Raw genomic sequence first — 14,255 nt, 5'->3', positions numbered from 1 at the left:
CTTAGAAACCTGTACTGCTGAGCAAAGGACAAAGTGAGCATACTTTTAAATGATTAAACCACTCTGATGATACTGGAAAAAGAGCAAGAAGGGACAGAGAACTACTGTGAAAATACCTACCAAAACACTAGTTAGGATGTTCACTTTTTCTAAACCAGGGAATTTTACTGCCTGCAGAGCTTCAACCGAAGAAATCTCTTTTCTTCACCATTCTCAAAAGTTCACAGCATGCAGGATCAATTCACTAGAATGGCAACCACACTGATACACTGGGGCTATCTGCAGGGCCCTTTGCACTGAATGGTGTTGGCACCCCTATACAGACCAGTCATACTCGTCATTCAATTTATGAGTGGCCACAATCTCTACAAAATGCACGCTCAATCGCATGTCTTTCCAAAAGGAAGAGTCGTCTGAAATCTCCTGATTCCTTTGGAGACAGCATTTGCCATGCTGCCCCCACATTTCTCTGCCGAGAGGCTTTGCAGCTTGCTATTTGTTCATTCCAGACAGGGCTAAGACAACCGAGGGTTGCCCCAACATCATAAGAGATGCTACAGGACACTGACTTAATTCCTCATGTTCCCTGCCAATGACTCTCACACCTGTATCAACTATTTGTATGTCTTGAGGTGATGCCTTGCAAACCGCTCTGCGTAGCCAGGCATTTAGATTTTTTACAGTTATCTGTGTTCAGCCAAATAAACACAGAGACTTCACAAAGAGATTCTAAACATGACCTCGGTGGACAAAGTATCCCCTAAATATCAACAGGGCTCATGAACTTGTAGAGAATCACTTTGACCTTTGGTAGGATGCACTCTCTCAGCTTGGACTACTGGGGACAAAGAAGGCTGCAACCAAAAACCAACCCTCTCTGTTTCCTGTGGAAGAAGGCTGAGTCTCAGACACCCCAAACTTTCCCCCTCCGAGCCTGCTGCTGGACACCTTGACGCAAGGGGTGAGGGTAAATCAAGATCTCTGGCTCAGCTGAGCCAACTCTGGCTGCACTCAGTGCATAAGCAATTAAATGGGTTCTTATGCCTTGCGTGCCTGTACATGCTGTAAACGCTTCAACCTCAATTGACTCTTTGGTAAATGATTTTCCTTTGTTGAAATGATGCTGATGCAGCTCCCGATTCAAATTCTTAGTTAAAATGCAATTTTTTTCTTAACATTTCCTGACTATAGTTGGTAATTGACTCCTAATGGACTCTGTCATGGTTGAAATGATGCTAGTGCAACAACAGAAACTGCTTCTCTGCCCACGTTGGCGTGCCTATCCATTACATGCATGCAGACAGGCACCAGCCCACAGGCAATGTTTAGAGCTGGACTCCCTCACCTTGGCACCCTCAGCATCTTTCCAGTCCCATTCTCCATCACTACCCTTTTCCATAAGCAATGACGAGCTGCCTTCTTTAGAGTGGGATATGCCAGCAGTGGGTGAACTTTACCAGGTCAGCCCTCAAGGGAATTAATGCTAGAAGCAGAAGGCCCTAGTGCTACTATATTCATTACTTGGGGAAAAAGAAAAAAGTTTTAAGGTAGTGGTGCCTAATGGGCACATGTCATCAAGCAATAACTGTCCAGCATTCACTGCTTCTCTCCCCAAAGGGTCTGTGCAAAGAGAGACGACGATGATACACGTGCTCTGTGCTCACAATGTGGAGGGACAGGAATTCCTAGGGACTAGCTGGAAACATCCAAGATTTTGTAACAGCCCTTTCTTACTGAAGGTGCTGAATTTAGCTCAGTCCGTACTGTCCTCTTTTTCCAGGAAGGGAAATGGAGGTTACATCAAATGTGGATTGAAACCTCTATTCTGGGCTCCTTAAACTTTACCTTGGCTCAGGAAGAAATGAAAAGTAATATCCCCCCACCAAACACAGGAGACCCCCAGCAAGGCTGCTCCGATCACAGCAGAAGCTCTGGAGAGGCACATGTACCAACCTAGGGAAGATGCTGCTGCGATCCAGTAGTGGGAAAGGAAAGGGAAACCTGGCCTAGGAAAAGAAGGTGAAAGGCTACGAGTTTGAGGGACAAACCTGTACGACAATACCGACATACCCTTGGGAGACCATAGGGAGACAGATGCTTCTCTCTGCCATGAGGCACGAGTGACTGGCTGGCTGGCACCATTTCATCCCATTTCTCAGGGAGGGGAAGGGAAACGGGACTTAAACTCGCAGTTATCAAATGGGAGGAGGACAGAGAGCACACCAGGGGAGTCTGAGAACAGCTCCGTTAGATCGTGCTGTCACAGACCATTCTGCCTTCCAAAAAAGTAACGGAAAACATATCTGCCAGAAGGCAGCCAGCAGCCACTCTCTCCCCAAAAGAAGTTGAGAGCCTGATTCTGGTAGAACTGCTGGAGGAAATAAATGTTACCCACATGGAACACAAAGGGGAAAAATAGGAAGAAGTGTTTACAGGCTTCTCTGTCTCCTTCTTCTGTGGCAGCTTCTTCTTAGGAGCCTTGCGCTCCGCACGTCTCTGCTCGGTAGTGGTGTCAGCAGCTGTGATGAGTTTCTGCAGGTCTTGGGTTCTCTTTTCTCTTTCTTTCTTCCTGGTTTCGATTTTGCGGAGCTCCTGGATGAGATATTCTTCTTCTGCCACCTGCAGACCAGAGTACGGAAAGGCAATCAGAACAGCAGAGGAGGCCTAGCAAGACAAGGGGGCCATCTAGCGATAGCAGCTCTGCTCTAAGCCAGCCTGGGAAGGCCTTTAAGCTCCCCTGCCTGATATCCTGCAGAGGACTTGGATTTGCAGAGCACATTATGCTTCCTAGCCTTATCCTGCATCCATGGCAATATCAATCTACAAACTAGCCCCCTGGTAACTATATTCTATCCTGCCTTAATTACTATGCTGACAATCCCAAACTTTTGGTTATCTCTACTAATAAAAGTTGATTTGCTTCTCGCTACCTGCAGTTCTGCATGAAACAGGACAATAAAGTACAGCAGAGAAGGCACCTGGAAAAGGAGCACTATATGACAACATCTGTGATTTCTCCCCTGACCTTCAGCCACATCCATAAGCAACTAATCCCACCTCCAGACAGGGAGACCAAAAGCACAAAGATAGAAAGGTTAAAAAAAAAAGCATACTAAAGTTGCAAGTGCACTGCTGTGAAAAGTCAGTATTCTTTTGTATCCCTTAAAATGGCATGAACACAAAAACAGAAGCAGTGCTTACGTGTTGCTGTTTCCTTGTCCAGTCTTTCCCTTTCCCACCTCTACCCTATTTCATCCATCTACTGACTCAACCTATATATTTATCATAAATCTGCCGGGGCAGTGCTGGTCTCTTTTTTCCAGTTACCTGCTCTGGCGTCCTATTGTACAGCCTTTCCAGTTGTTCCTTCCTCCGTCTCTCATGGCCAGCATCAAAGACTGGGATTTTCAGGTCTGTACCTGGAGCAGCACGAATATTAGCCAATTTGGCACAGATGTGGTAATAGCGTTCCTTCAGGTCCTCCACTGACCTTTTCTGTGGAAGACATTGCAAGAGGACAACATTATGAGAGAGCCAGTCAAAAACTTGTGCAGTAGCCAGCTAAGGGCCTTTGGAGGAAGAATGTCAGATTGGGTATAAGATGTGATGCTTGGCAGAAGGATCAGCAGGGAGCTTTGCCAGCCCTTGTGGGATCAGAGGGCTACCTGAAAGGAGTCTCCCTCTCTGGACTTCAGCTTTTCCATCTCTCCAAGAAGGCAGTGAGAGAATATACCTTCATCAACTGCTCAAAGACCCTGAGAACCCGAGCAATTGCCATCATATGGTAGTCCTCTCACTTGCAAGGGCTGGCTTGGGCAGATGGGGATGGCAACTTCTTCTAGTCAGCATGCACAAGAAAGCCATTATTCTCAAAGCAAAGAGCAGGATCTGAGCTTTCTGCTGAGAAGTTAGGATTTAACCACAAGACTGTGACATACAAGCTGGAGGCCCTCTCTGAGCAGCTCCTGAGAACAACCATTTAAGCCATGATCAAGAAGGTGTCAGCTGCAACAACTCATTGCTGGAGTACCCACCCATCACTGCACTACGCTAACAGAGTCTGGGCTGTGTTGCCTTACTAAAAGCACAGAAGGCGTTTGGGCTGTCCAGTCAGGCAGACTCTTGTTATTCCACTTTGCTACATTCCCTTCATCTGAGATTTCAAAGAGCAATAAAAGCCTCCAGCCTTTGGAGCTATTCTACGGGAGGCACATCGTTTCCCTGTGTCACCAGGAAGCAGGGAGGCGGTAGTCAGAGGAGATTTAAGATCCTGACCCAAGAGTTGCATTTTCTGACCACTGACGGTCCCTGCTTCACAGGAGAGATGACAGAAGCCTGCATCAGGTCAGACCACAAGTGAGGAGCAACATCAGGAAAAACACAGGAGCCCATTTCCCCAAGAACCATTATAAGATCCTTCTCCCAAGGCCTAGACTAGAACTCAAGAGTCCTAACACCTACCCTGCTCAGTTAAACAAAATTCCCAACAGCCTTCCCTTGAGAGAATGAGATGATCTGTTCTCCTGGCAGGAACAAGCCTTATAACATCCTAATAAAATGCAACAGGGAATGAGTGCAAGTCACAGTGGATTTAATTATAAACAAAGCAAGCAGCAATGCCCTGTGCTGGAAATTCAATATTCTTTGCTGCCAATAATTCATTATTTTCCCCTAATTAAGTTGATATAAAGGGTAATTTGCTCTTTGCAGTGTAGCAAGCCCTGCACGTGCTGTAGCAGCAGGTTGCTAGCAGCACCTTGGCCCTCGGGACTCACCTTGAACTGCTGGTGATCATAGCGGTCATGAATCACCACGAAGCGCAGGTCAAAACGCCGAGCCAGGTCAAAGAGGTGGTCTGTCTCAGCTTTGGTCCACGCATCGTCATGCAGATACATCTGATACTCCTGCTCCGAGTAGACAGGTACCTGCACTGTCTGTGCAGGGAAGAGAAAAACATGGGAGCTCTCTTACAGTGCTGCCCTTCTCTAGCCTCCAGCCAGCAGGGGCTGAGGAACTAGAGCCAAAAGCAAGAGCAGGGCACTGACAGGAGGGGGCAAAGGATGAGGGAGGCACTGCCAGAACCCTGAGCAATAGGAGCTGATAGGGAACATCATGGACCAGGCAGAAGCCTTGATAAGGAGCAACTTGTGATCATAAGGCTGCAAATGTGGCATTCTGCAGAGCCTACTGGGAGCTACTGCCTTCTCTTTAGAGCTCTGCTAATCTTAGATATCAGCAACAGATAGCAGATGAAGGCAGAGGTCACCAGCTCATATCCTGACAATAGGTTTTCTATGAGGCTGACATGAGAGCAAAACCAAGATTCTACCAGCCCTCCTCCATTCCTCCCATACAGCATCACCACTACCTTGACATCAGCTGCTCTGACAGTTGACTCTATTTGGGCTGGGACATGCTCACTTGCTTGGGAGGAATGGGTCAGGCAAGGGGTGATCCCTAGCCTTTAGCACACTTTCTGCTTTGCTACAAAACCCACTTCCCTCTCACAGCACTGTCTGCACCAAACATGAAGACATAAGTGGCTGGGTGCAGTATGGCTGAGGGCCACAAACCTGGCAAACAGTTTTGTCCTTCCCTTCCTCATTCACCCTTCCCCAGCAAAGCCACAGGACTGGATGACAGTCCAACTCCAAGTCCCTAGGTGCCTAAAAGGCCAAAACCATGCCACTGTCCACTGTTTGGAACTGCTCTGCAAGGGCTCTACCCTAAACACTACCATCACACAAATATTAAGGGAACGGTAGAAATGTTCACTGTGTTAGGGGAAGTCCTAGTATATGCTAATACAAGACTGTAAGTGAGTTTGTGCTTTGCCCCTTTACCCCCCCCACACACACGCTCCTTGCACACTGCGTCCAAAAGAAAACATCACATGGATGTGAACAGCACACACTCTTCAACACCTGTATGCCCTCCCAAGTCCTGCATCAGGGAAGCTGGCATCCTCACCAACCCCACACAGCCCAGAGGAGCATCCCTAAGCCTCCAAATCACAGTCTCTTTAGATCTACTGTCTTTCTCCCATCGCCTGGGCACAGAAACAAAAGGATGAAACATATCACCTGGGGACACATCACACCCCTATGTTCAAGAAGTACTTCCACCAGCAGAAAAGCCATTCTATTAGACACCCTAAGGAATGCAAATAGTGGTAAAGGAAAAAAAAAGTGTACTACTGTACTTTCTAGAGTAGCATATTTACACAAAATGGCCAGCATGACCACCTGCAGTAGATGGAAGAGAAGACAGCAGATACCTTGTCGGAGAAGAGAAGAGGACAAGCAAAGAGAACACTTTTCCCAGAACACTTGTTCAGCCTTTTGTGATCTGCTCAAAGGCTTACTGAGCCAGAAAAAGTCTCCACAGTGAGGCACCCCTGACAGATGTAACTTTCATGAGTTAGTTCAACTGTCTGCAGAAGTCACACAAGCTTTTAGCGTCTTGCGGCCATGCAACCCAATATTTAATTTTGCACTGTATGAAACACCTCAAAGACTGGAGTAGCAGAAGAGGGAATAGATTCAGTAGTGTTTAAGAGCTAGGAGCAAGAACCTCTGTGAGAAGGTGGAAATTCATCAGCTGGGAAGCCTGAGCCAACCACAGGGTGACTAAGAGTTCAAACATGACACAGTCATGAAAATGTAAATAACCCCCAGAAAGGGACTTCCAGCAGAAACTGGCAGGGTTTCAGTCACACAAGACCCTGCCAGGAATACCAACTACAACTCCACTGACCCATGTTCAGGAAACATGAACTGAAATGGGAACAAATACAGAGGAGAGCAATTGGGATGAGTAATGGGGTGAGAAGCTTGTCTTCCCTCAGCAGATTAGAGAGAAAGCAGCCTAGCAAAGGAAGCCTGAAAGGGAATCTGACTGCAGGGTTCAAGCATGCTAGATGGAAAGAAAAGAATGCCCACAGGAAGAAAAGAACAACTGAAATAAGGACAAAGAAATTGGCTTGCAAAGAAATGCCAATTTAACATGGAAAATTTAACCTGGGAATGAGAAACAGAGCAGAGACAGTCTGGAACAGCTTCCCTAGCAAGCATGGGGGCAGGAAAGCCCACCTGCTTTTCAGATGCAACTTGATCAGTTTATGAATGCAACTAGATGGTGCAGTGCCTGAAAGAGCTGAGAAGAGGATGCAATGGCCCAGAAAACCCCTCTCAGTCCCACGTTCACACTATAAACTCACACAATCATGGGCATTAAATTAGCTAAAACTGCTCAGGAAAGATCCTGGAGCCATGAGACAGTTCTATGAAAATGTCAGCACAACGCTGAGCAGTTGTGAAAAAACAATCTGAACAGTAAAAACGATTAGAAAGAAAACAGAGAAGACACAGCCAATGTATAAATCCACCATGCTTCCATAACTGAAGCACGTGCTCCTGGCCCACCCATTTGAAAAGAAAGGATATCTGAGAACAAGGGTGAGCCAGGGTACAGAAGGGCAGATTATGTCAAATTACGGAAAATACAGTACAAAGCAAGGACAATTTACTATGTCTCATAACAGAGGAACTCAGAGGCACTAAATGAAACACCCAGGCAGCAGGTTAAAATGAACAAAAGAAAGCACCTTCTCACACAGCGCACAATTAACCTGCAGAACTCACTGCCACGGGATGTTCACAAAGCAGCTGGGCCTTTCCGCGCTGAATGTGCCTGTCAAGGATACTTGAACGCAAACTCCAGATTAAGAAATCCCTACGTCAAAGACTGCCAGAAGCTGTCAAGAAATGTTCTGTATTTGCCCCATTCTCATACTCCTTTCCTAAGCCTTTACTAATGATGGTAAGAAACAGGATACTGGCTGAAACAGGCCTTTGCTCTGACACCAGTGAAGTGCTCTTACACTCTTATGTCACCCCCTGGACCAAGTGTCAGTGTACACTGTGAAACCTAGGTTTTCATTTCGGATTACACAGTGAAGACTAAGGATCTGGCTGGAAGACTGGGAGCATAGAGGGAAGACAGAGCAATCGAGCAACAATGCAGGAGCTGTGTTAAAGAGCTTGTGTGACCAACGGGACAGACAATACAGGAAAATGGGCTGGTGCCAAGGGGAGGCAGGGAGACATATGGGCAGAAGTATCACGTATGGGAGGAGGAACCAGCAGAGGTGTCTGGAAAAATAACTAAAATTCCTCTGACATTAGCAAATATCTGTGAAACTCTTTGTCAGTGCCTTCTACCCCTCAAGCACTGACCCACACCAAAGGTAACAACCTGCTCCTACTATTAAGTAATAGTGCATGTGCAGATGGCAGAGATCTACGCCACTAATCTAAAGGCTGCAGCCTTACTTATGGCTGTTTTCCCCGTCAATTCACGATACATGATAAAGTTGGGGAAACAAGAATTATATAATTACAACACCCATGCGTGGCCCCCTCTGATAAACTTGGTTGAACTCGGCCAAAAACTGTTAGAGCAGTAGAGTCTTAAAGACAATTACATTTCCAAAGTTTCCCTTGAACAGGCAGCTAGGCAGGTGCTTTGACTAAGTGCACCATGCTCCAGACTTCCACCCTAGACTTCAGAGAAGAGGTATCACAGGAGGTTCTTACCAGTGTCACAAGAGGAAAAGCATCACTCAGAGCTTGAACCTTCTAACATACAAGGTCAAACAACCACTTAACTCTGCAGGAAACCAAATTCTGTTAGTGCTGACGTTCTGTGAGTTAAAATGCTGTATACAGTTATACAGAAGCAGAGCTTTTGTGGAATTACATAACCACACTTTTTTTTTTTTTTTTAATACAAGTTTGCATTGTGAAGGGGGTTAGATTATGGAGGCACCCTAACTCTGCTCCTTCCTAACTTCTGAGGTCTTGACTTTGAAATATAAATGTTGATACAGTTTCCTTTGTGCATATACATGAAAGCACTAACCACTCAAAGTAGATATATACGGGACGCAAGACAGCAGGAGACTACAACAACACATTGTGACAACTTAGACGGAGAACAGGGTACTGCATCACACCATTACCACAAGGGCAATTTCAGAGGGAATGCAATGTAATTCAGCATCTGTGCTGGAATTCAGCCAAGAGGCTGCAAGCCAGCTTTTTGGCCAAGGAGTTGCAAGTGAAGTTTTTCATACTGGGCAAGATAACAAGGCTTATGACTTTAAAGCCTCACTCAGAATAGAATATCTTTTACTACCCAGAGCCTGTAATCAGGGAGAGGATGTTGGTTAGGAACTGAATTTGATGGAACAGTGCCTGCTTATCGAATCGCTCACAGCACTTCTGAAACATGGAGGTGCTCTGGCAAACACTGACCACGTACTGAGACCACTCGGCTTGAAGGATTTGGAGACACCACAGTCTGAGGTCACATGGCAGCAAGCCATGCCACAATTTAAAATGCAACTGCTCTAAGCTTTAGCATGCTGAAAGAAAGAACCTCCTGCCTGGACAGTTGAGAAGCTGACGAAAGCATAGTTTCTCATTGCTATTTATATGCTGTTGTTTGAAAGCGCTCCCACTTACTTTATTGAACCTGGCAAAAGGGTAGTCCTTCCCTTCCTCTGCTGCTCTCCTCCAGTGGTAGAACATTGCTCCATCTTTTCTTGCTGGGTTGGTGAAGGGCATCCATTTCCAAGGGCGAACTTTCTTGGACCCCAGTTTTGCTTTGACTGTTCGATAACCCTGAGTTGTATCACTTGGCAGCAGTGGAGGTGCATCCCTGTGGTGGAGAAAAGCACTGGCTGAAGAAAAGCAGAAAACAGTCCAGAAAAAAAAAACAGAGATTTCAGACTCAAAAGTGGGCTTGGCCACCCTGACATTTAGCAGGAGGAAGCGGTAAGCCGATTTTAAACTTTATTCCTGGTTTTGAACTTTCCAGAGTGAAAGACTAATATGCTCAGCTCCTCCATGACACTTTGGTCTTGAGTCATACAACAGCACCTAACTCCAAACTCCCCTAAATCAACTCTGATGTACTCTAAAGGAGAACCAAACCCACAGACATAAAAAGGATGAGGAGTCCATGACATACTGCCAGAGAAATAAGATTCACTATACATAAATGCAGAATCATATGCATCAGAGGACAGAACAGACACCATGGATGGGTTTGAAAGGAAGAAACGTCTGGAAAGGAAGCAATGCAAGAAACCTCTGGAGCAAGGACACAGTCCATTGCAAGCTAAATACAAGCTGCAGCAGAATTCTTTTTGCAGAAGTAAAAGCAGATGTTATTCCTAATTGCGCATAAGAGAGAAATAGATATGGAAGGATAAAAACACTGCCTTTCCTGCAGTCACCTACTGTGCCTGTACCTATTTCATCTCATACACAGACCAAACCCCTCAAATTCAGAGCAGAGAAAGTACATCCCAAGAGGCACAAAAGCAGGCCAAGCACAAAGAAAAACGAGTTCGGGAAGCAAGACTGTCCATGATTTCAAGTGGATGCTGCCCCGCCACCAAAAGCCCAGGCTATGCCGCAATCTGCACAGATGACCATAAGCTCTTACTTTTTGTCAGAGTAGAGGAGCGCATAAACTTCTCGGTGCATTCCCTCTGGCCTCTTGAACGTCAATGTCTCTGAAGATTTCTTGGATTTTTTCTGAAATAAAAGATTTGAGTTTCAGATTCAGAAGCGGCAATCTCTGAGGGAACATTAAGCAATATAACCTGGTGCCCTGTGATGTTTTTCATTTTATCTGTTCATCCATTTTTAGGTGCCTTGGATTTCTCCAGGGAAGTACTCATTCTAAGTGGAAGACATCAAAATATTGATCATGCCCACTTACAGTGGTAGCGCTCATACAGTAGTCCCATATCAAAACTATCAGTATAACTCACAAAAGTAAAAAACTCCCCCTGCCTCAAGTCCCCCATTTATATACCAAAGGCTTTTGCAATAGCTTCTTCATTCTAGGGCTGAAATGTTAAAAGTAGGGTTTGTTTAGGGTAAACAAATAACTCAATCTGGCCCTTAAATCCTTCCTAGAGTTGGTGATTCCTAAGGTATATTCCACCATTTGTCATACCACATGTACAACTTTAAATTATAAAGTAATCAACTTTGGATTCAGATGGATACATTAACAACTGCATTATTAAGGTACGCTTTATTTGAACAGGCTGAGTTTACTGAGTAGTCCAGGGTGTTTGGTTTAATTTTACCATCTTTGTAATTACTTACCATGCCACTACTTACAACTGCTTATTTAGCACATCACACCTACTTTTAAATCAGAATGTTTTGCAATAGTAAATTTAGCACTGTATCATATTAAATCTACACAGTTAGCTTTATCAAGCAAATTCAAAATCCAATCCCATAAAACCTGTATCAGCTTGGACTACAACTATTTTCCATAAAACCATCATGACAGACATTCATTATATGAGCACCTTTTCACTCCTAATCAAATACTTTTCTCCTACCTTGTCCATCACTCTGCTCAGGAGCAATGTAAGGCCAACCAAGGCAGTTATCCACAGGTCACCATGACACCCTGTTTGAATACTGGCTTCTGGAATTCCCCCAAAGTTCCAAGATTTATTGAAAGTTAATATCAGCAGGCCAGAGATCACCCCAGCCAGCTCTTTTAGGAGTTGAGTACAAATTACCTGGTCCAGCTGATTTAAATGTTTTTATGCCTAGTAATTTTTCCCTTTAACATTCTCAGTCACTAATGCACTGGAAAGTACTTCATTGTTCTCATGTGATTTAAATACATCAATCTGTTCCTTTTCTAACTCCAAATAGAACTATTTCCTGAGCAAGTTCTGTATTGCTATTAGCAATTCTGCTCTCTCCATGTGGTAACGGCTTACACTTTTGCTATGATTTTTTCCCTTCCTGGTACACTTTTAAAAGAATTCTCTCCTCATTTTTAATTCTTCTAGACATACATTCTATTTTCTTCCTTTTCGAAAGTCTTGCCAGATAAGTGAAACTGATGTCTTCCCTTTTCTAACCTTAAAACTTATATATCAACTATTGATTTCTAATATATCTCTCCCCTTCTCCGTTCCATTTTCTAAAAAAAATATTTCTGTTGTACTAACTCAGTAATTTGTAGTTTTCTTGCCTTGCCATGACTTTTAATTTTAAGAAATTACCACCTTCATTCAAAACAAGGTTAGCTTGCCCTCGATGTGCTCCTTCACCAACGTGTCTGTGAGGTGAAACAGGGAGCACCTGTGAGCACCAGTGACGACGCACACCCATGGGTCGGGATGGTTGGTTCACTGTGCTCTCCCACCATGAGCACATTCAGTATGATCAGTCATCTGCTCTGATGACTCCAGCTTCTTCCACCACAGACAACACCAAGAACAGAGTAGTGTTCCCACAGATGTTATCCTTTTCTATCACAGAATTAATTTCTATACTTTGTAGAAATTTAGAATATTTCACTGACAGCTGCAAGTGGTCTTCTGTATTCCTCCCCAGAACTCTCATTGCACCTCTCCTTCTTCTCTCTTTGCATTAGACAGGCACATTTATGGAGAAACCCATCTTATTCTCTCTTTCAAGAGAAAGACAGACCTCCATCAGTATTTCTTCAGGTCTCTACTAGTTAACGCACAAACGCATCTGAATCAAAGAACGCACAACTCTGAGCAGTCAGTGGCACAACAGCACAGGCTGAAAGCAGCCTACAAGCTGCTCACTAGACACGCATTACCCATCAAAACAACTGATAAGTGCGGATTTTAACGCTTGAACCTCTAAGTTACTGATTCTCATCAGTTTTCAGTTATACCAATTACACTAAGTTTTTCCACCAAGACATCAAAGCACTACACTTCCCTTTAAAAACAAACATTTCAGAGGAGGCAAGTACAGTTAGGAAGTGTTTTCGGGGATGTAGTATTTCACCAATACACAGGCTCTACTTCAAATCTCTGCAGTCTCTGTAATAGAGAGCTTTTGGGAAATTCATCTCTCCTCTCATTTCCAAGCATCTCCACATCTTATAACTAGTTATGAATTAACCCTCACAACACCTTGTAAAGCAAGGCACAGCTAGAACCTTGCCTGAATACAGAAACAAGTAACATACAGCAGTGTATCACAGAGGCATCACGTAATGACACGTCCTTAACAGAGGTTCCTAACTTGTCCACATTCCTACAGGCAATCTCTCAGTTTTCCCAAGTGTCAGACACACACCTTCCCCGCAAGAGGAAGGTTTGAAAACATTTACTATTTGGCCATGTCAGACAACACTTGTCTACAGAAACAGAACTAAGCTACATTATTTTTATCTGCTTTGAGGCTAGAATGGTAATCAAACTTCCCACTTTCCCACAAAATGGGAAGTTTCAGAGCCTGATGAAATCATACTGGGGGCAGGCCCAGCTCATAGGACACCACACACACAGTTCCAGCTTAAACAGTGCCCAAAACACCATGGCACACTGAACTAAGAGCAGGGGGAGTCCGTAAATGGGGCCTTGCATGCATTTCCAGATACTCTTGGGGAGCTCCAAACTAAATGGACTGTGGCCAAAATGCGCTTTATTCTGTCTTTTTTCAAATATTCAGCTCACACATCATATCCGAGGTGAGTCGGCGCCTACAAAACGAGTGCAAGGTCTGCAAAGCGTCGCATTTTACCTTATCGGAGTTGATGATGTCCTTTTTGTTGATGGTGCCCGTGTTCTCCGACTCCACGCCGCCCAGCTCCAGGATGTCCCGCACGTCCGCGCCGGTCGCCATCTCGCCGCCTGCCCGTGCGCGCCCGTCCCGTCCTGTCGGCCCGGCTCTGGCGGGGAAAACCGTGGGACCGGGGCTTAGCGCACCCCTCCCGCGAGGGCTATGCCTGCCCCCCCCCCCCCACACACACACACACGCACGCACCCGCCGCCTCCACATCGCCCCGCGGGACCGGTAACGGCGGGCGGATGCGGCCGCCCCGGGGCAGGGCCGGGCCCGCGGCGCGTCGGTGTCCGGCCGGGCCCTGCCCGCCGCGGCGGCCCGGGAACTCCGAGAGGGCACAGGCCGAGCGAGGCGCTGCCCTCGGGAGGCGGTGTCCCCAGAGCATCCTCATCCTCATCCTCATCCCCACCCCCATCCCCATCCCCATCCCGGTCTCCTTCCGCTCTCACCCGCGCCGGCTCCACAGCCACCAGGCTCCGGGACGGTGCAACCACGACCCCCGCCCGGGCAGCGCTACTTCCGGTCCCGCCAAGACGCGCGCGGAAGCGCCCGGAACCTTTTGGGCAGCACACCCTAGAGCTAGGGGCGGGGGCG

At 45.9% G+C, this 14,255-nt stretch overlaps 1 protein-coding gene across 2 annotated transcripts in view; it reads right to left on the bottom strand.

Annotated features, from left to right (window-relative positions):
- DMAP1 (DNA methyltransferase 1 associated protein 1) overlaps positions 1–14,190 on the bottom strand; it is a 36,203-nt gene extending 22,013 nt beyond the window's left edge. For both annotated transcript variants that reach the window (XM_026096788.2, XM_026096787.2), the window contains exons 1-7: positions 14,111–14,190; positions 13,620–13,767; positions 10,516–10,607; positions 9,528–9,723; positions 4,776–4,934; positions 3,328–3,495; positions 2,434–2,619 (exon numbers count right to left, since the gene is read on the bottom strand). In XM_026096788.2, the coding sequence (XP_025952573.1) occupies positions 2,434–2,619; positions 3,328–3,495; positions 4,776–4,934; positions 9,528–9,723; positions 10,516–10,607; positions 13,620–13,721 (903 nt within the window). In that variant the 5' untranslated portion in view covers positions 13,722–13,767; positions 14,111–14,190. The remainder of the gene's footprint in view (positions 1–2,433; positions 2,620–3,327; positions 3,496–4,775; positions 4,935–9,527; positions 9,724–10,515; positions 10,608–13,619; positions 13,768–14,110) is intronic.
- Between the last annotated feature and the right edge of the window lie 65 nt (positions 14,191–14,255).

The sequence above is a fragment of the Dromaius novaehollandiae genome, chromosome 8 (assembly GCF_036370855.1).
Source record: "Dromaius novaehollandiae isolate bDroNov1 chromosome 8, bDroNov1.hap1, whole genome shotgun sequence".
Classification (NCBI taxonomy): domain Eukaryota; kingdom Metazoa; phylum Chordata; class Aves; order Casuariiformes; family Dromaiidae; genus Dromaius; species Dromaius novaehollandiae.
The sequence above is the reverse complement of the archived record's forward strand: the minus strand, read 5'-3'. Positions and strand labels throughout refer to the sequence as shown.